Source organism: Diceros bicornis, chromosome 13 (genome assembly GCF_020826845.1).
Source record: "Diceros bicornis minor isolate mBicDic1 chromosome 13, mDicBic1.mat.cur, whole genome shotgun sequence".
NCBI classification, from domain to species: Eukaryota; Metazoa; Chordata; class Mammalia; order Perissodactyla; family Rhinocerotidae; genus Diceros; species Diceros bicornis.
The window spans coordinates 38,502,549-38,524,038 of record NC_080752.1 but is presented as its reverse complement, the minus strand read 5'-3'; the positions used below and the strand labels follow the sequence as shown (position 1 = coordinate 38,524,038).

The window sequence follows — 21,490 nt, the reverse complement described above, 5'->3', positions numbered from 1 at the left end:
ATACAGTATCTAGCCTTTTCATATTGGCTTCTTTCACTTAGTAGTATGCATTTTAGTTTCCTTCATGTCTTTTCATGGCTTGACAGCTCATTTCTTTTTGGTGCTGGAGAATATTCCATTATCTGGATGTACCACAGTTTTATTTATCTATTCACCTACTTAAGGACATCTGGATTGCTTCCAGATTTTGGCAATCATGTGTAAAGCTGCTTTATAAACATTATGTACAGGTTTTTGTGTGGATATAAGTTTTCAGCTCTTTTGGATAAATACCTAGGAGCACAATTGCTGGATTGTGTGCTAAGAGTATGTGTAGGTTTGTAAACAACAACAACAGCAACAACAACAACACACACACACCAAACTGTCTTCCAAACTGGCTGTTCCATTTTGCATTCCCACCAGCAATGAAGGAGAGTTTCTGTTGCTCCGTATCATCTCTAGCATTGGTGTTGTCAGTGTTCTAGATTTTGGCCATTCTAATAGGTATGTAGTGGGCCGGCCCCGTGGCTTAGCGGTGAAGTGCGCGCACTCCGCTGCTGGCGGCCCGGGTTCGGATCCCGGGCGCGCACCGACGCACCGCTTCTCCGGCCATGCTGAGGCCGCGTCCCACATACAGCAACTAGAAGGATGTGCAACTATGACATACAGCTATCTACTGGGGCTTTGGGGGAAAAATAAATTAATTAAAAAAAATAGGTATGTAGTAGTATTTCATTGTTGTTTTAATTTGCATTTCCCTGATGACATATGATGTGGGGCATCTTTTTATATGCTATTTGCCATCCGTATATCTTTTTTAGTGAGGTGTCTGTTAACATCTTTGGCCCATTTTTAAATCAGGTTGTTTTCTTATTTTTGAGTTTTGGGAGTTCTTTGTATATAGTAATAGTCTTTTATCAGATCTGTCTTTTGCAGATATTTTCTCTGAGTCTGCAGCTTGTCTTCTCATTCTCTTGACAGTGTCTTTTGTATAGCAGAAAATTTTAATTTTAATGAAGTTCAGCTTATCAATTCTTTCTTTCATGGATTGTGCGTTTGGTGGTGTATCTAAAAAGTCATCACCAAACCCAAGGTCATTTGAATTTTCTGCTATGTTATCTTCTAGGAGTTTTATAGTTTTGTGTTTTATACGTAGGTGTGTGATCCATTTTGAGTTAATTCTTGTGAAGGGAGTTCCTTGAGTTTTGGTATATGTTACCACCACCCCAGTCAAGATAAAGAACATTTCCATCATCCCAGCAAGTTCCTTCGTATCCCCTTCCACTTAGTTCCCATCTATCTATCTATCTATCTATCTATCTATCTATCTATCTATCTATCTATCTATCTATCTATTTATTTATTGCTGAGGAAGATTCGCCCTGAGCTAACATTCGCTGCCAGTCTTCCTCTTTTTTTGTACATGAGCCACCACCACAGCATGGCCACTGACAGATGAGTGGTGTAGGTCTGTGCCTGAGAACCAAACGGGGGCTGGCCCTGTAGTTGCTGTTCTGGTTTCTTTCTACATCGGTTAGTTTTGCATGTTCTTGAACTTCATATTAATGGACTCTTACAGCAGTTACTCTTTTGTCTCTGGATTCTTTTGCTCAACATCATGTCTTTGAGAATCATCCATGTTGCATTTATCCGTAGTTTTTTTGGCGGGGGAGCTGAGTAGTATTCTATGGTATGAATATATCAGAATTTGTTTATCATTGATGGACATTTGGCTCATTTACCACTTTTGACTGTTGTAAATAAAAGCTGCTATAAACTTTCATGTACAACCTTTGGATACTTGTATTTGTTTCTCTTAGGTCCCTGCTCTTATGTACAGTTACGTTATATACTATTGTATGGGATTTACTACAGTTTATTTAACCAGTTCCATATGAATGGACACTGGGCTTGTTTTCCAGTCTTTTGCTCTTACTAACAATACTTCAGTAAATAACTTTCATTTTAAGTTGTTTTGCGTGTGTGCAGATAAATCTGTAGAAAAGTACCTGTGTGAGATTACAGGGTGTCAAAGGTAAATGCATTAGTAATTTTGATAGATATTGGAAATTGTCCTTCATAGAGATCATTCCATGTTTTAGCCTTGCTAGCTAATGTATGAGAGAGTGCCTGTTTCCCCATGGCCTTGTCAGACTTTCTGGATTTTTGCCAAACTGATAGAGGAGATAAGATGTATCAGTCAGTATGAGCTAGGTTATGTTGTAGGAACAAATAACTCCCAAATTTCAATGACTTAAAACAACGAAGGTTTGGGCCGGCCCCATGGCTTAGCGGTTAAGTGCGCCCGCTCCGCTAGTGGTGGCCCGGGTTCGGATCCCGGGCACACACCGATGCACCTCTTCTCCGGCCATGTTGAGGCCGCATCCCACATACAGCAACTAGAAGGATGTGCAACTATGACATACAACTATCTACTGGGGCTTTGGGGGAAAAAAAATGGAGGAGGATTGGCAATAGATGTTAGCTCAGAGCCGGTCTTCCTCAGCAAAAAAAAAGAGGAGGATTAGCATGGATGTTAGCTCAGGGCTGATGTTCCTCACAAAAAAACCAAAAAACAAACAAACAAAAACAACGAAGGTTTATATCTGGCTCAAGCTATGTGGAGATTACAAGATGGGGGTAGGATGAGTGGAGTAGGGGAGGCTGGCTCATCCTTGTCCCTTGGATACACAATGTAGCAGCCACCATTTGAAATATCGTCAGTTCCTCTGGAGAGGATATCAGCGCTAGCAGTTAAATGCTTGCCTTAGAATTACATGCATGATTTCTGCTCACAACTCATTGGCCAGAGCTTGTTTTATGGTCCCACTGATCCAGAAAGTATCTAGGAGGAGGAGAGCAGTTGGTAAACTGCACTGTTGATTACCCCACAAGATGTCTCTGTTTATACAGAGATTGAGCATCTCTTCATTAAGGGCCATTCGTATTTCTCTTTGAACTGCCTGTTGTGTCCTTTGCCCATTTTTATATTTTATTATTAGTTTTTGTTGTCAGTTAGTAGGAGTTCTTTATGTATTGAGATTATTCTTGTGACATGAGTTGAAAAAACATTTTTTTTTTGTTATATCATTCTCTTTTGCCTTTGTTTATGGATTTGTTTGCCCTGCAGAAAGTTTTTAGGAGATTCAATTAATGGATATTTTCTTTTATGGCTTCTGAATTTTGAATCATAGGAAGGCCTTTCTCATACTGACGTTATAAAGACATTTGTTGATGTTTTCTTGTTTACTGTTATGGTTTCAATTAACCTTTAAATCTTTGATCTATTTGGAATTGGTACTGAAGTATATTGTGAAGTGTGAGTCCAACTTGATCTTTTTCCAGCCTGGTTGTCCCAACCACCATTTATTAAAAGTCCTGTCTTTACTCCACTGATTTGGATGCCTTTACTGAATGCTAAATTACATATGTGTTCACGTCTGTTTCTGGACTTTGTACTCTATGACACTGTTTCAATTTTGGGGACTTAATCTTATGATTCAGTATCTAGTCGGGCTTAATCCCTCCTGATTGTTGTTTTAGAAGTTTTTTGTGTGTGTGTGTGTGTGTGTGTGTGTGTGAGGAAGATCAGCTCTGAGCTAACATCCATGCCAATCCTCTTTTTTTTTTTTTGCTGAGGAAGACTGGCCCTGGGCTAACATCTGTGCCCATCTTCCTCTACTTTATATGTGACGCCACACCATGGCCTGACAAGAGGTGCATCGGTGTGCGCCCGGGATCCAAACCTGGGCCGCCAGCAGCAGAGTGCTTGCACTTAACCACTACGCCACGGGGCTGGGCCTAGAAGTTTTATTTTAAAATTTGCATTCTATTCCATAATATAATCTGCTTGATTTAATAAAAAAATTTCTAATTGTTGTGTAAAACATACAATCCATGAAGATGCACATGTTTATCCCATGGCTGAGAATATTTTACTGGAGTTTGAGAAGTGTGTTGTGAAGTGTTTTTTTCTCTTTTTTTTTGGCAAGCAGGAGAGCAGCTTAAGGTCCCCCCACCCCTCATTTGAAATCCTGATGGTGGAAGGAGGAGGGGCCCTCTTTAGGGGTCTGGTACGATGCCCTATGGCAACCTTTGAAACTCTACTTGGGCAGTGAGCTGTATTCTTTTCTACTAGAGGACTTACTGATGTTGTTTTAATAGTTTGCTTCTGGGAGTTTTTTTTTTTTTTTAAACCTGCCCTAAGAAATTAAAAACTTTGGATGAAAGTGCCTATTTTAATACTGCCAAGTGTTTCATAGCAGCTTGAATCTTAGAAGAATGATAGAACTAAACCTTTTTGGTGAAAGATCTCCCAACCTTGGAACTCTTTCTCAAAAAAAAAAAACACAAAAAACAAAAAGCAGGGGCCGGCCTGGTGGCGCAAGTGGTTAAGTGCGCGCGCTCTGCTGCGGCGGCCCAGGGTTCGCCGGTTTGGATCCCGGGCGCACACTGACACACCGCTTGTCCAGCCATGCTGTGGCCGTGTTCCATATAAAGTGGAGGAAGATGGGCGTGGATGTTAGCCCAGGGCCGGTCTTCCTCAGCAAAAAGAAGAGGATTGGCAGATGTTAGCTCAGGGCCGAGCGTCCTCACAAAAAAAAAAGAGAGCAGCTGTCAGGCCAGCAAACCTGCCTGGGGATGGAAACTGCACGTTAGGAAAGATGTTTAGCCAGGATCCTGATGCCTTAGTTTCTCTCGATCCTTTTGGTCAGAATTCAAAATTTCAAATGAAATCAGGTTGTTAGGTGAATGAACATTTTATGAATTTCTAGATGTGAATATCCTGAAAGCGTTTGTTGCTAATGATTCCCATTCTTCCTTAAAAAAAATTTTTTTTAAATGAAGCCACATACGTAAAAACCTGATTTTTTCTCTTTTCCTCACTCCCCACAAAAATGATGAGTCACAAGTACTGTTGATTTGAGCTCTGTGCATCTCCTATCTCTACTATCATCTTATATTTCAGATCCTCATTTCTCATCTCTTTTATTAGAACAGCATCACCTTTAAATTTGTCTGTCTCACTGGTCTCCCCCCTCACACACACACACACAGAAGAAGAGCCAGGATTTATACTTTGAAAATCGCTCTTTTTAAAAAAAAAAAAAAAACCTTTCGGGGCCAGCTCTGGTGGCCTAGGGGTTAAGTTCTGCGCACTCTGCTTCGAGGGCCCGGGTTCGGTTCCCGGGTGTGGACCTACACTTGTCAGCCGCCATGCTGTGGCGGCATCCCATATACAAAATAGAGAAAAAACTCCCAGAAGCAAACTAACTATTAAAGCAACATCAATAAGTCCTCTAGTAGAAAAGAATACAGCTCACTGCCCAAGTAGAGTTTCAAAGGTTGCCAAAGGGCATCGTACCAGACCCCTAAAGAGGGCCCCTCCTCCTTCCACCATGTCACAGATGTTAGCTCAGGGCAAATCTTCCTCAGAAAAAAAAAACCTTAGAAGCTTAAAACTTGTCTTATTAAAAACAAGAGGAGCGTTATAAGACTGCCATTCATTGAAAAAGCGAAACTTGAGGAATCTTCAGGTGATTCTGATAAGCCACCTTCGTTGAGAAGCATAATTAGAGGTCTTTCCAAAATGCAAATCTGATTATTTTTCTTCTTAAAACCTTATACTGGCTCCTTGTTGCTTACCAGATAAAGACCAAGCTCTTATCATAGTATTTGAGGTCCTTTGCGATCTAATCTAGCTCTTGACTTCTCTGCAGCCTCATTGGCCGCCCCAACTTCCTCTCCCCAAAGCCTCCAGCTTTGCTGAACTGCATGCAGGAAGACATCCTTAGCGTGCACGGAAGCCTTCGCTGATTTTCCTCTAGCTTGTTTCTCTAGCCTTCTGTCTCCGTATGCTCCCCTCTGCCTGGAATGCTCTTTACTTCACATCTGAATTCCTGCATGCCCTTGGGGATTCTCAGCAAGGCAACACTTCCTCCCCCCTGTGAGATTTCTGTTGCAGCATCCTGTGCTTAATGCTACCACAGCACGTATTTCTCTGAAGTTGTCCCTTTACCTGTCTGTCACCTCATGGGCTGTGAGCCCTTCTTTGATCCCTGGGACTTTGTCTTTTATTTTGGCATTTTTAGAGGGGTCTTATAATTTTTATCTGGGCATCTCTGTTTGACAGAATGTGTGAACCTGTAGAGTCTATTTGCTTTTATAAGATGATAGATTTTGGTTATACAAAATGACATTGTTTCCTTTTACTCGTGTGTATTGTGACGTATCTAGTGGAAGGCTGATGCTGCCATTTATTGATACCAATTTGAAACTGTCCATGCAGCAGCATCGTGAGCATAAATAATCCAGACCATAAATAATCCAGACGGGTCACAGTCACTGGCTGTTACCCAGTGCTACTTGCACCCTTGTTTTCAGCATCTTCTGCTGTCACCTGAGGTTAAAAAGGCTAAATGGTCTTACTGCCTGGTGTACTCAAGTGGTTTATAAACATGGATTTCCAAGGGGATCCAAATTAAAAACAAATGATGTTAGAAAATTTTAGTGTTCACCTAACCCACTTCCCTTTGTTTTATAAATGAAGAAATGGAGACCTACAGTATTTTGCTTTTAGATTTGTCTGTCCCCTCCTCCTATGGATATATGCTTGATTTTCTTATCTGACTTTTAATTATCAGTACCTTATAGAAATTTTTTTTTTTTTTTTTTTGGTGAGGAAGATCAGCCCTGAGCTAACATCTATGCCAATCCTCCTCTTTTTGCTGAGGAAGGCTGGCCCTGAGCTAACATCCGTGCTCATCTTCCTCCGCTTTATGTGGGACGAGGCCACAGCACAGGCTAACAAGTGGTGTGTCGGAGTGCGGCCGGATCCCAACCCGGGCCGCCAGCAGCGGAGTGCGCGCACTTAACTGGCACGCCACGGGGCCGGCCCAGAAATTTTATTTTTTTTAGTTAAGAATGATGCTTGAGGGCCCTCTGAATTTTTCTTTACGTGTTCTTTGTGTTAAGAGACCAGTTTGTGCTTTGAAGTAAAATGTTAGAGGGACAAGAATGATCTTAACTTGAGGGGACTGGTTTGGAAGGGAATACCTAAACTCAGTTAATGGATCTAGCTCATCCTGACAACTGTCATTCTGATAGCGTGGTGACATTTGGAGTTACAGAGACGATTTGAAGTTTTGTAGGACAGTTCAGACAGTAAAAGGTTTATTTTTGAAACCATTTCAGTAATGTTTGGTTAACTTGTTCAGTTTAGTTTGGGTTAGGTTTTCTTCGAATTTGCTGTAATAATCTGAACTATTTATAAATTAAGCATAAATTGTGACTAGATGTTGATCTCCAAATCTAATATAGAGATTCCCAAGGGAACCAGACTGGTTGACTTAGGCAGAATGCCCACTCGTAGCAAAACTCTTGGTGGAGATCTGTGAGGCCTGGTTAAGAATTACGTGACACCCCCCCTCCCCCGCCCCAATCATCAGTGCTGCGTGATGTAACCATCAAGCAGAAAAGGTATGTTGGCAGTATGGTGACCAGCGGATACAGTACAGTCTGCTGCACCAGGCTCGTTGGCTGAGAACCTTTGAAGTGCTTAGAGGGTGAGGGGAAAGAAACCCTATTAACAGTGTACTGTAATTAATGGTTTTATATGTGAGTAGGGCTTTTTTTTAAAAGAAAAATATTTTAGAGAATGATTTTAAATAAGCTCTGAATGGGAGAGCATTAAATAGGGTATTCCTGCAATTAATTGTTAATTTAACACCTTCATCATGGTAATGAATTACACAGTTCCAGACTCTTACCTCGGAATTACTATAGGAGTTGGGTTTTGTGTGTGTGTTGTGGTACTTACTGCCTATGGATTACCATAAAAATATAAAGTATCTGTCAAAATTTGATGGTTTAGTGTTCCTGGAATTTTTGATAATTCTGAAAACTGGGGTAAATACAGTTTGAGGCCTTTCTGGGTCTTTTGTTTGTTTGTTTTTGCTGAGTAAGATTCGCCCTGAGCTAATGTCTGTTGCCCAGTCTTCCTGTTTTTACTTGAGGAAGATTGACCCTGAGCTAACGTCTGTGCCAGTCTTCCTCTATTTTGTATGTGGGTCACCGCAACAGCATGGCCGCCGAGGAGCACTGTAGGTCCATGCTCAGGAACGGAACCCAGGCTGCTGAAGTGGAGCATGCCGAGCTTAACCACTAGGCCATGGGGTTGGCCCCTCTGTTTTTTGTTTTTGTTTTTTTTAAATTTTATTTATTTATTTTTTCCCCCCAAAGCCCCAGTAGATAGTTGTACGTCATAGCTGCACATCCTTCTAGTTGCTGCATGTGAGACGCGGCGTCAGGATGGCTGGAGAAGCGGTGCGTCGGTGCGCACCGGGATCCAAACCCCGGGCCGCCAGCAGCAGAGCGCGCGCACTTAACGGCCAAGCCATGGGGCCGGCCCCGACCCCTCTGTTTTTTTATATAAACATTGAATGCTATAAATTTCCCTCCAAGCACTAATTTAGCTGCATCCCACAACTTTTGGTATATTTTTACTCAATTCAAAGTATTTTCTAATTTCCTTTGTGACTTCTCTTTTCAAAAACTTTCCTTTTTGAAAAATATATAAAGAACATCACCCCCCCCTCAAAAAAAGTACCATAATTGGGATCATAATGGATAACTTTGTATCATCCTGTTTATTTAGAATTCTGTCTTGAGCTTGGTCACATGTCATTAAACTGTTGCTTAAAAAAGTTTTAATGGCTGCGTAATATTCCATCTTGTGACTGTACTACAGTTTAACGTTGTTCCTATGGTTGGGCAGATAGCTTGTTGCTAAGCAGTTTTCTATTATAAACAATACTGTGATGATTATCTTGGAAAATATTTGTTGACATCTCTGTTTGCTTAGTATACGTTCTTTAAAATGGTGGTTCTGGGTCAAAGGATATGAAGACCAGCAAAAGTCTTTATAAAGAAATATATGTATATGCAAATTGCTTTCCAGAAAGCTTGTGCTGCATTAGGCAAAGCCTTAGTATAGTCAGGATCTTCACTGGAAGCAGCAAAGTTGGCATGCTGTCCTTCATTGATTTCTGCCCGGGGTGTCTGCATGAAATGATGTTCTAAGACCTTAAGAAAGTAAAAGGTGATAAGGAGGAAAAACAAAGCAATAATTCTTTAAATGACCACTCAGAGGGAGTGAGATCTCCGCCCATTCTCCCATTCAAATAATGAATCTTCTTTGAACTGCATAGCAACTATGAAATCATTGACTATAAATTTCTGTCCATTGTGCTAAAAGGCATACTCTTAAATGACAGATCCTTGGAGATCTATCAAAACAGAGCTAAAACCACATCTCTTATCTATGGTCAGTATAGAGGGAACTTAGTCATTTGTACCTAGATACCTAGCCTTCTGTTTTTGCACTCCCCAGACAGTTTTTGATTTGTGGAAGATTGTTTCCTTTCTTTACAATTTTGGGCATCGTTGCAGATGCCATCTCCTTTCCCTTCTTGCCTACACCATCTAATCAGTCTCCAAGGCCTATTGATTTCATCTCATTGATGTGATTTTTTTTTTTAATTTTTATTTATTTATTTTTCCCCCAAAGCCCCAGTAGATAGTTGTATGTCATAGCTGCACATCCTTCTAGTTGCTGTACGTGGGACACAGCCTCAGCATGGCCGGAGAAGCAGTGCGTTGGTGCGCATCCGGATCCGAACCCGGGCCGCCAGCAGCGGAGCGCGCGCTCTTAACCGCTAAGCCACAGGGCTGGCCCTCGTTGATATGATTGAATTCAGCTTTCCTCCATTCCCATTGCCACTAAATTGGTTTAGGACTTCGTCTTCCACTAGGAAAATTGTTGTGTCTTGAGCTTTTGTTCAGCTTTTGTCCAACATTTACATTGCTGCCAAGGTGTTTCGCTGGCCTGAAATTGCAGCAAATAATGTCACAGCTGCTTAGCATGTCATACCAAACATTTCGAAACCTATGCCCTGCCTACGACTTTAGCCACTTGGTGTTCTTATATCGCACAGTCCTAGAAAAAGTACCCATTAGGGGTCTTCATCATTCTGTGTCATTGCCACAGTGTCATCGCATATTCTGTGGATGTGTGCCCGGAAGTAGAATTATTGAAACAGAATGTTGGTGTCATTTAACATTTTGAGACGTTTTCTCCATTTTTCCAAAGGAGTTGTGTTTAGTTACTCCTCCCATGAACAGTGAATGGACAGTGGCTCTCACTTTACCCTGGTTCATCATTGGAAAACTTTTGCTGATTGGATAAGTGGAAACATCTTTTGTGGCTGTTTTAATTTTTATTTATTTATTTATTTTTCCCCCAAAGCCCCAGTAGATAGTTGTTTGTCATGGTTGCATATCCTTCTAGTTGCTGTATGTGGGACACGGCCTCAGCATGGCCAGAGAAGCCGTGCCTCGGTGCGTGCCTGGGATCCGAACCCGGGCCGCCAGCAGCGGAGCGCGCGCACTTAACCGCTAAGCCACGGGGCCGGCCCCTTTCGTGACTGTTTTAAATTTGCGTTTCTCTGGAGCTGAGTGTTTTCCCCTCTGTTAACTGGTCTTACAAGGAAGTGTAGAGGAAGAGAGGCAAACCCGTTTTTAAGAATTAGGAGATCTGTCAGGCTGAAGTGGATTGTTGGCTTTTGGAGTATTAATAACACAAAAAGCTTTATTTAGTTAGTCCATATTTGTTAGTTAGGACTCCTAGATACAGGTGACAGAAACTTGAAACTAGCATAGCCATAAGGAAAATGACTCAGTTAAGGAATCTAGGGAGGGTTTTTTTTTTTTAATTCAGGGAAGTTTTGGACAAATCATGGATAGGGCAGGGATATAGTTGGGCCCAGGAGTGATTCATGAACCTCTTCCAGCTCGGCTTCTCATGCAAATCAGCATATTGATTCCTTACTGTGGTGAGGACAGCGAAGCGAAGCTTCCCAAGTCTCACACTGTTCAGAGGTGCCTACCACGGAGAGGGACTGTTTTTTTTCTCCCTTATCTCAGTTCTGATTTGAAATATCTTGAGATGTTTGTTTTTGGGTGGTGGATTGGAGCTGCATCTCTGTGGCTCTTGCTAGAACCACAGGAGCTGAGGAACAGTTTGTTGTTCTCAGAAAAAGGCCCAGAGGCTGGGATAGATGAAGAATCTTGGCACCTAAAGTAATAGGCATCTGCCACACGCACAAAAAACTATTCTTAAGCCAACAGATGTCTAAGAAAATGAGACACGAGGGTAGGAGGGAGCCCAGGGAAGAACCAGGTTGACTGCTCTTCATGTTCTTGTTGGTGATTCGGTTTTCCCTCTGATTCCCCCGTAGGAAGAAGGAGGAAAGATTTCTGGGAAGAAGACCTGTGGGGAGTGGGTAGAGGGTACAGTTACAAGGTTGTTGGAACTTTCTATTTCAGAAAAGGTACGAGTGGCATCACTCTACCTAGATTAAATTGGGGATACTTGTGACCTTGAAAAAGTTATTTGATGTCTAAGCCAGCGTTAGCAGATCCAGATGTTTTCTAGGGCCAAATAGGTAGTATAAGTGAGTGAAACTGGCTAGGGTATTTAACATTAAACAGATAAGTCTTTCCATAAACATATATCCCTGTCTCTCATTTCTTTCTTTTTTTTGGGGATGGTGGTGGTAAGGAAGATTGGCCCTGAGCCAACATCTGTTGCCAGTCTTCCTGTTTTTACTTGAGGAAGATGGGCCCTAAGCTAACATCTGTGCCCATCTTCCTCTATTTTGTACGTGGGTCGCCGCCACAGTATGGCTTGATGAGCGGTGCGTAGGTCCATGCCTGGGATCCAAACCTGTGAACCCCGGGCTGCCAAAGCAGAACACATGGACTTCACCACTGTGCCACCAGGCCGGCCCTTCTCATTTCTTGAAACACTCAGCCTTCTTGATTTGTCTGTTTTTATACTTTGATGGAAACAAGTATGCAGCCATATTTTTCTACTTTAATAAACTTAGTACAAATATGGTGATAAGGGGTATTGACACCTGTGGCCTGTTCTTAATGTGGATAAAATGGAGTTAGGGGATTGGAGACTGGTGAATGGGAGAGGGTTGCTTCTTCTACAGGGAGATTCTAGCCTTCTGTACTTGGTGTTCTGCTGTGCTGCTTAGGTTGGCTTGGAAGTAATAGCTTATAATTAGATATGTTTTTATGATTATGCTTCTTAAGTAGATACTTTACTGCTCCAAACAAGACAACAAACAAAAAACCCCTCACAATATTGGGCTTATGTACAAAAGGCTTAGCCACAGTTTGGAATGCTTTAATCCGTCAGTCAAAGCCGCTTGTAATACAAAGCCTTGCCATTGGCTTTTTTGGTTCTCACCTAAAGTGTATCCTTCTGTCTAAACACCCATTTTTAAACACTGTTTTGTGCCTTGCTTTTTTCAACTAATGATGTTACATACCACAACATTAAAAAGTTTATCTTCTTTTTTGACTACAGTAGTTCCATTGTTTGGTTATATTATTTATCAGTTTTTTATTGATGGGCATTTATGATGTTTCCAGTCTTTCACTACTATCAGTAAAGCTTTCGTGGGTAACCTTCCGAAATATTCAGAACATATTGACCTAGTAATGCCCTATAATTTATAGCAAAAGAAAATCCAAGCTCATATATTGCAGTCAGTTATCGTGTCTTTTCAGACTCTTTTAATCTGGAACGATTACTCAGTCTTTGTAGTTCGTGACATTGACAATTTTGAAAAGTACAGGACACCTATTTGTAGAAAGTTCCTCAAGTTGGGTTTGTCTGATGGTGCCTCACGCTTCGATGTAGGTTATTCACTTTGGTTGAAACACCACAGAAGTGTGCATCATCCCAGGACGTGGGTGCTGTTGTTTAGACCCATTACCTTCACTTTAATCGTTTGGTTAAAGTGGTGTCTGCCAGGTGTCTTCACTGAAAGTTACTATTTTTCCTTTTGTAATTAACAAACAACTTGTCCTGAGATACTTCGAGACTATGTAAATATTGTTACTCCTCAGACTTGCTACGCTAGCATCCATTGGTGATTCTTGTATTAGTCTGATGGATGCCAAATGGTGATTTTGTCATTCTGTCCTTCCTTCTACTTGATGGGTGGCTTCTTCTTTTTTTTTTTTTTATAATTTTATTTATTTATTTATTTTTTCCCCCAAAGCCCCAGTAGATAGTTGCATGTCATAGCTGCACATCCTTCTAGTTGCTGTATGTGGGACGTGGGCTCAGCATGGCCGGACAAGCGGTGCACCGGTGCGCGCCTGGGATCCGAATCCAGGCCGCCAGCAGCGGAGTGCGTGCACTTAACCGCCAAGCCACGGGGCTGGCCCTATGGGTGGCTTCTATAAGAAAGATTTCTCTTCCATCCAGCCATCCATCCATCTCACTATGGATTCCTACTTTGTTCAGTAGGTTTTATTTTTTATTATTTTTTATTTTTATTTTTTGTGAGGAAGATCAGCCCTCAGCTAACATCCGTGCTAATCCTCCTCTTTTTGCTGAGGAAGACCGGCTCTGAGCTAACATCTATTGCCAATCCTCCTCCTTTTTTTTTCCCCAAAGCCCCAGTAGATAGTTGTATGTCATAGTTGCACATCCTTCTAGTTGCTGTATGTGGGATGCCATCTCAGCATAGCCGGAGAAGCAGTGCATGCGTGCGTGCCCGGGATCCGAACCCAAGCCGCCAGTAGTGAAGCGCGCGCACTTAACTACTAAGCCATGGGACCGGCCCTGTTCAGTAGGTTTTAATCCTGTCGTTATTTTGTTGCTCAAATTGTTCCAGATTTGGCCACTAGGAGCCCCCTTCAAGCTGTCCTTTTATGTCCCCATCATTCTTTGAGTACATCCTTACTTTTGGGGCACAGCAAGCTGTTCTGTGTTCATCTTGTACTTTCCCTCTCCAGCCTTGGAGTTAGCCATTTCTCCAGGGAGCCCTGGGTTCTTTGAGTGGGGAGTAGGAGTGCTCATGTTATTTGTTTTAGGCCCTCAGCGCACCAAAAGCTATCTAAACTTAGGCTGCCCGATTAAATTTAAATTTCAGATAGACAACAAATACCTTTTTAGTATAAATATGTCATTTATCTGAAATTCAAATAGCTACTGTCCTGTATTTTATCTGGCAACCCTAACGTACCTATCTCTCTATATATTAAAACCCACGAGTTTAGACTTAACACCTATAATTCCTAATCAGTATTGCACAGTTCATTTTATTCATCCTCCCTTTCTTATTTGTAACTTTCCTCTTGAAAACTTGGTTCCCCTTATCCCCAATGAATGTATTTACTTATTTGTTTAATTGGAGAACGTACAGGAAGCTGTTGGAGTTTGGTATCTGTTACTTAGTCTTTAGCTTGAGGGCAGAGCTTGCTACTGACTGTGTTCACCCTTCTAGGGTTAGTTTGCTGCCCCGTGCGTGGGCCCCCCACACCCTCACCCCCGCCATGTGGATATGTTATTCAATTGAAATGCGTTTCTGTTTGTGTTGAATTTAGGGTTTCCCCATCCTTACTGATTTATTTTCATGTGTGTGTGTAACATACACATGGCCCCAAAACTCAGCAATTATGGAAAAGTATATTCAGAAAAGTGTCACAGACCTCTCTCTCTTTTTTTTTTTTACCTTTGTCTTTTTTATCCCACTCATGATCTGTAGGTAACCAATTTCATTAGTCTCTGGTTTATCCTTTTTTATTTTTTATTTTTTTTTGTGAGGAAGACCAGCCCTGAGCTAACATCCAATGCCAATCCTCCTCTTTTTTGCTGAGGAAGACTGGCCCTGGGCTAACATCCGTGCCCATCTTCCTCTACTTTATATGGGACGCTGCCACAGCATGGCCTGACAGGCGGTCCGTCGGTGCGCATCCAGGATCCAAACCTGCAAACCCCGGGCCGCCGCAGTGGAGCGCGTGCACTTAACCGCTTGTGCCACTGAGCCGGCCCCCCTTTCTGTTTTTCGTTATGCTCAAATGAGTAGATTCCTGTATATTTTCTTAATTCCCCATCTTTCTTACACAAAAAAATAGCATATTATCGATACTCTTTTGCACTTTGCTTTCCTTACTTGCTAATATGTCCAGGAAATTATTCCGTATCAGTTCATGGAGCGCTTCACGTATCTTTTGTGTTGTAGCTGTGTAGTATTCCATTGTGTGGATGTACCATAGCCCCTGTGTTTGGTCATTTGGGTGGTTTGCATTATTTTGTAATTACAAACAGTGCTATAATGAATAACCTAATGTGTGTGTTTTTGCACATCTTCAGGGTGAATTCTTAGAAATGAAATGGCTAGGTCAAAAGGTAGCTGTTTATGTAATTTTGTTAGAGATTGCAGAAGTCCTCTCTGTAGAAGTCCTACCAGTTTGCATCCCCATCAACAGCATGTGAGGGCCCTTTCCCCCACAGCATCACAAACTGAGTGTGGTGTTATACTTTTCTCAGTTTCGCTAATCTTGTAGATGAGATATAAATGAAAAGTATACTATCGTTATAATTTTAATTAGTTTGCATGTTTCCTATCATGGAACTGTGGTATCTTGTAATTAAACAATAATAATTTTTTTCGTAGACGAAACTGCAAAGGAAATCCGAATTGCCTGGTTGGGATTGGTGAGCATATTTGGTTAGGCGAAATAGATGAAAATAGTTTTCATAACATTGATGATCCCAACTGTGAGAGGAGGAAAAAGGTAAGCCATCATTTTTTAAGTGATTGCTATATGGTATTCCTATGTTTGGTTTTGTTTTGTGCCTTGATCACAAACCACTACTGATTTCAGGTAACCTCTAGTGTTAAGATAAGTAGTGGAGCTGAAGACTAAACCACTTGAATTGGAACAGTTTTTTGTGTGTGTGTGTGTGAGGAAGATCAGCCCTGAGCTAACATGCCAATCCTCCTCTTTTTGCTGAGGAAGACTGGCCCTGGGCTAGCATCCATGCCCATCTTCCTCCGCTTTATATGGGATGCTGGCACAGCATGGCCAGAGAAGCGGTGCGTTGGTACGCACCTGGGATCCGAACCCCGGGCCGCCAGCAGCAGAGCACACGCAGTTAACCGCTATGCCGCGGGCCGGCCCCTGGAACAGTTTTTAATGGCGTGATTTAAAACAGGTAGCTGTGTATTCCAGTAAGCCTGTAAATAATAGTTTTAGTTTAAATGCTGATTCTGTGTTTGCTTTAACATTGCATGTTTTATTTTGAACTCTTTTTAAGTCTGTTTAAGGGAGGTGGTAACTCAAGGGAACAAACTCCCATAATGATATTACTTTGCTTTCTTGGGCTTGTGTTTTTAAATATTACACATATAACATTTACTTTAATACGCATTAATATTTTCTAATTTTATTTATTTTTTTTTTCCCCCAAAGCCCCAGTAGATAGTTGTATGTCATAGTTGCACATCCTTCTAGTTGCTGTATGTGGGACACGGCCTCAGCATGGCCGGAGAAGGGGTGCGTGGGCGCGCGCCTGGGATGCGAACCCGGCCGCCGGCAGCGGAGCGCACGCACTTAACCGCTAAGCCACGGGGCCGGCCCTACATTAATATTTTCTAAACATAAAGCCTGGCATTCACAAAATTGTCAACTGTAGAGATATTTTCTCTATTAAAAAGAATGATTCTTTGTAAGTTCAGGAATTCTCGATCTTTGGAAAAAAGTTGTAACCAATGCCCCCTGCCCCCTTATTCCCAGATTTATAGGATAAAAGGGAACTTTTTTGGAAGTTTGTTTGTCATTCTTCTGAATGTTGGCAATTTAGGAATATAGAAAATGAAAAACCTATGTACACATGTTCAGAACTGCTCTTTCCTAGAGCCCACTGTTGTAACTTTAGATTTCAGTGGCTGGAGAAGACTAGAGGAAGACTAGACGACGAGCGACGAGCTGTGGCGCTGTCCTACAGGCTTTCCACTCCTGTGGTCAAGCCACATGGGGCTTTCTGAAAAGTATGCCCTACCCCGGCCAAGAGAGGCCTAATGAAGGTGCTTATACCATGTTGGCTGAGACAGTTTCACAAATTTTTAATCTGAAATTTTAAAAATAATGCTTCTCATAATTTTTCTGTTTAAAGGGAAATTTATTTTATAATTGTAAATTTTGTATTTTTGTAGAACTCATTTGTGGGCCTCACTAACCTTGGAGCTACTTGTTACGTCAACACGTTTCTTCAAGTGTGGTTTCTCAACTTGGAGCTTCGGCAGGCGCTATACTTATGTCCAAGCACCTGTAGCGACTACATGATGGGAGATGGTATCCAAGAAGAGAAAGGTTAGTGGGAATGGGTGTGGGGAGGGCTCAATTCTGAGTATATTGCCCACTAGATCACTTCTGAACCAGCCGAACAGAGGAAACTAACTTTCGAGTGCCCATTATGTGCCAGGCATGGTGCTAGATCCTCTATATACATTGTCAGGATTCGAAATCATTTTCCCTTTTTTCTGTGTATTTATCATTTATGTGCCGAAATGGCTAATATTCAAGTGAAAGAAATGCATTTCATTTTTTTGTGTGTGTGAGGAAGATCAGCCCTGAGCTAACATCCATGCCATTCCTCCTCTTTTTGCTGAGGAAGACAGGCCCTGAGCTAACATCCGTGCCCATCTTTCTCCACTTTTTTTATGTGGGATGCTGCCACAGCATGGCATGACAAGGGATGCCTCAGTGTGTGCCTGGGATCCGAACCCGGGCCGCCAGCAGTGGAGCGCGCGCACTTAACCGCTATGCCACGGGGCCAGCCACTGATTATTCTTAAATAGCTTACATCTACAATTTTTCTATGCAGTATGCTGTGATTGTAGTCCATTAATTTCTAGTCATTGATAAAAATCAGTAAATAAAGCAGATAAGGTTACTCTTGTGCATAGTTTGAGAGACTTAATACTTCAGTGTAACCACAATCTTTTGTCTTGATTCCCATATAGGCTGACTTAGATGATACCCTCTAAAATTAAGATGAAATTCACCAACCTTGGCAAAATCAGCCACTAATATGTGACCACACTCATTGCAAATTTAGACAGAATCAGTTTCAAATTGTTCCACTGGAGTTTTTTTCATGCACAGTATGTGGATTGTTATTCCTACTTGATATTACTTTCTATTTAGAGATTATTCTCTTTGAGATGGAACTTTCATGGAATGAACCAAATTTTTCTCCTTCTCAAAGCTGAGGAGAGGAGGGAAGTGAATGTCTAAGATTACACAGGTCTGGGAGCTCCAAGTTGGGAACTTCTGACTCTTGCTCCCAGCTCTAAATCCTATGCTGTCTTTTATATGATCTGATTTGAGCACATGGCTCATGTCTTTGGCTCAGAGAGAGAAGAGATAGGATTTGACACTGGTAATGCTTTAGAGTCTTGGTCCCTGTTAATAGCAATCTTGGCCTTAAAACACAGTACTTAAAAATTCTTAAGTTTGTTTCCCCAAAGCTTTGTTTCTATAGTTCTGAATATTTAAATCTAGATTAGTAGTAGATTATTTGAAGTACTAACATATATAAAGGATGAGTAGTGTAAAATGTATCATTTTTAGTTTTTAGCATTGTTTTACTGAAATGTAAACTTAGCAATGAGAAGATAGTGAGATAACAAGTGAAAACTGAATTTGTATTTTATGAAATGATGTAACATGGCCTTCTTTGAGTATTGTGGCTTTAATGTGTATCCTCAAGAAATGTTTTGTTAAATTTCTAAATACTTAAGTTTTTATATTTCACCAAAGTCCTTGACCTTGTTCTCTGATGAGAGTGTACATTTCTGTTGCTATCTTAACAGGCACAGTGCAGTGTAGTGGAAAGGGTTTGTGTTGGAAATGAGGGGATCTAAGTTCCTGTCTAAGATAGGAAAACCAGCAGAGTATGAGTTAAGATCTTACAGAATGTCTAACCTGTAGAATAAGAGTTGAAGTAGATACAAACTTAACTTGAATAACTTTTAACAGCCTGCAAAGCCCTTGCACCCCCAGGAAGTCAGATTTTTATCTTTATTTTACAGACGAAATATTGACTTCCTGAAAGTCACAATTGGTATGAAAGAGATAAACCATTCAGAGTCCAATCAGGAGACAGAAACTACACAATAATTGAAACAGAGAAAGAATAGGGAATTATCAACAGGAAATTAGAGTAATGGGGGAGTTGGTTAGTGAGGATTGAAAAGGACTTGAAAGAATGCAGGAATAGCAGAGGTAGGGAGCAGCCGCTACCCCTGTGGCTGAAAGAGGGCACCCAGGGAGGAGGCCCTCACTCCCACTGCCCAGGCCTGAGCTGAGGCCTCTATGGAGAGAGCACTGCCAGGGCTCACTAGATAGCCCAGAGGTGCTGAGATGCTTCAGTGGGGTCCCTGCTGGAAACTGTTCACAGGGATGTGCTGGTCCTCAGAACCTCTGTTCCGTCCCTCACCTGAGAGGGTGCCCAGGAGGTCGTTCTCAGGGTGGTCATCCAAGAGGAAGCGCATCACCAGAGGCATTGCACTGTGAAGCTAGCAGAGGAGGTGCTGGAGGGAGCTGCTGGCCACTGTTAGCTACAGGAACCTAGAGTCCTGAGACAGCTGCACCCCTCCCCACACCCCACCCCCTCACAGAAGGGAGACGCACAACTGAACCCTCCAGTGCCCTCTACTGACAAGACTTAAATTAACCTTGCACTAGCTGGCAAAGGAGAAGTATTTGCAGAGCTCATCTCTGCTATCACAGAGCAGGCATAGAAGGGTGCATTTGGATCTGAGAGGCAATACATTGCTAACCGGCACAGAAGATCATACTCAATTCTTTTGGGGCTCTTGAGATCCGTGCTTCCTATTTGCATACCTTCCCCCATCTCATTAAAATTTCAACTCGAAAGTTCTAGGATTTTTCACAGGCATCGTTGCATTCTTCATTCAAGATTGAATCTCTATGCTTGAGATTCCTGTCGCTTGCTCTATTTGTGATGAGTCCACATTAAGGAGATTATGTTAAAGTATTTGGCCATCTTAAGGGAATTGTAAACATAGTATATGTATGGTTTTATTACTGGAATGGATATTTCACTGGGATCTGACACTAGAAACCGTAGTTGTGATTGCTGTTGTTGTAATGCATGTAGCCTCTTGTCTTCAGGGGATGTGTCTAGACAGCTATGGCTGCCTTATTACTTCCAAAAGATGTGTGATTTCTAATTTGTTTCTTTTAAAGTTTTAAGACTATAATAAAACACTAATATAGTTTGGATGTAAGAGTGTTTAATTATGTTCTCATGTGAAGAGAAAGTACATTTTTTAAAAAAGAAAAGTCGCAGTTTCTGAAAAATAAACATATATTTTTTAATAGATTATGAGCCTCAAACAATTTGTGAGCATCTCCAGTACTTGTTTGCCTTGTTGCAAAACAGTAATAGGCGATACATTGATCCATCAGGATTTGTTAAAGCCTTGGGCTTGGACACGGGGCAACAGCAGGTAAGAACCTTCTTTTTTTTTTTTTTTTTTTTTTTTTTAAATATAAAAAGGCACCCAAGTGTTCCTTAGAATGTTTATAGAAGGAAATGAAGTGAAATGCTTTTTAAAAATTAATTTTTTTCTATTTTGAATTAGAGCATGTATTTACTGTCCAGTATATTACACATTTTCCTTGATCCCATTTCTGAAAATTCATATGTGGCCACAAACTGATTGGACATAGCTCAAGTCATTGTTCGAAAAGGCTAAGTTCAAAGTGTGGATACTTACTGGAATATTTAACTTACTACTATTTGTATCAGAAATTGAAAAGCAAGATACGATTTTTCTTTTTATTAACCCAAACTTGTGTTGTAGGATGCCCAAGAATTTTCAAAGCTCTTTATGTCTCTTTTGGAAGATACTTTGTCTAAGCAAAAGAATCCAGATGTTCGTAACATTGTCCAGCAGCAGTTCTGTGGGGAATACGCTTATGTAACTGTGTAAGTGTGTTTCAGCTTTTTTGTGGTACATTTTATTCTAAGACAATTGCTCATATGTTATCTAATTTTCAGTTCAGTTCCAAGTTACAGCTTTAGTGGGCTGTCGTGGGACCTGAAATATTTATAGCAATACATTTCCATGGGAACATGTAAACAACTGACTTGATAATTGCCATTGAACCCATCCAGGTGTTGGGAACTGTGTCTGGTTGAGCTCTTACCATTTGCTTTTTGGCTGTAGAGTGAGCTGAAAGAAGAAGGTTGGACCTGGCTGGAATACTAAGAGTAAATGTAAAAGAACTCTTAAAAATTTTCCTAATCATAAAATACACGGCCTCACTAATCACTTCCTTTTTTATTTTATTTATTTATTTATTTATTTTTGTGAGGAAGATCAGTCCTGGGCTAGCATCCATGCCAATCCTCCTCTTTTTGCTGAGGAAGACTGGTAACATCCGTGCCGATCTTCCTCTACTTTATGTGGGACGCCACCGTGGCATGGCCTGACAAGCAATACGTCAGTGTGCGCCCCGGATCCGAACCTGGGCTGCCAGCAGCAGAGTGCGCGCACTTAACCGCTATGCCATGGGGCGGGCCCATAATTTATTTTTTAAA

General features: G+C 41.4%; 1 protein-coding gene across 4 annotated transcripts in view; it reads left to right on the top strand.

The window, feature by feature from the left end:
- The window catches only part of USP48 (ubiquitin specific peptidase 48), an 88,973-nt gene that overhangs the window by 12,729 nt on the left and 54,754 nt on the right, over window positions 1-21,490 (top strand). For all 4 annotated transcript variants that reach the window (XM_058553155.1, XM_058553154.1, XM_058553153.1 and 1 more), the window contains exons 2-5: window positions 15,528-15,648; window positions 17,070-17,226; window positions 20,266-20,393; window positions 20,751-20,875. In XM_058553155.1, the coding sequence (XP_058409138.1) occupies window positions 15,528-15,648; window positions 17,070-17,226; window positions 20,266-20,393; window positions 20,751-20,875 (531 nt within the window). The remainder of the gene's footprint in view (window positions 1-15,527; window positions 15,649-17,069; window positions 17,227-20,265; window positions 20,394-20,750; window positions 20,876-21,490) is intronic.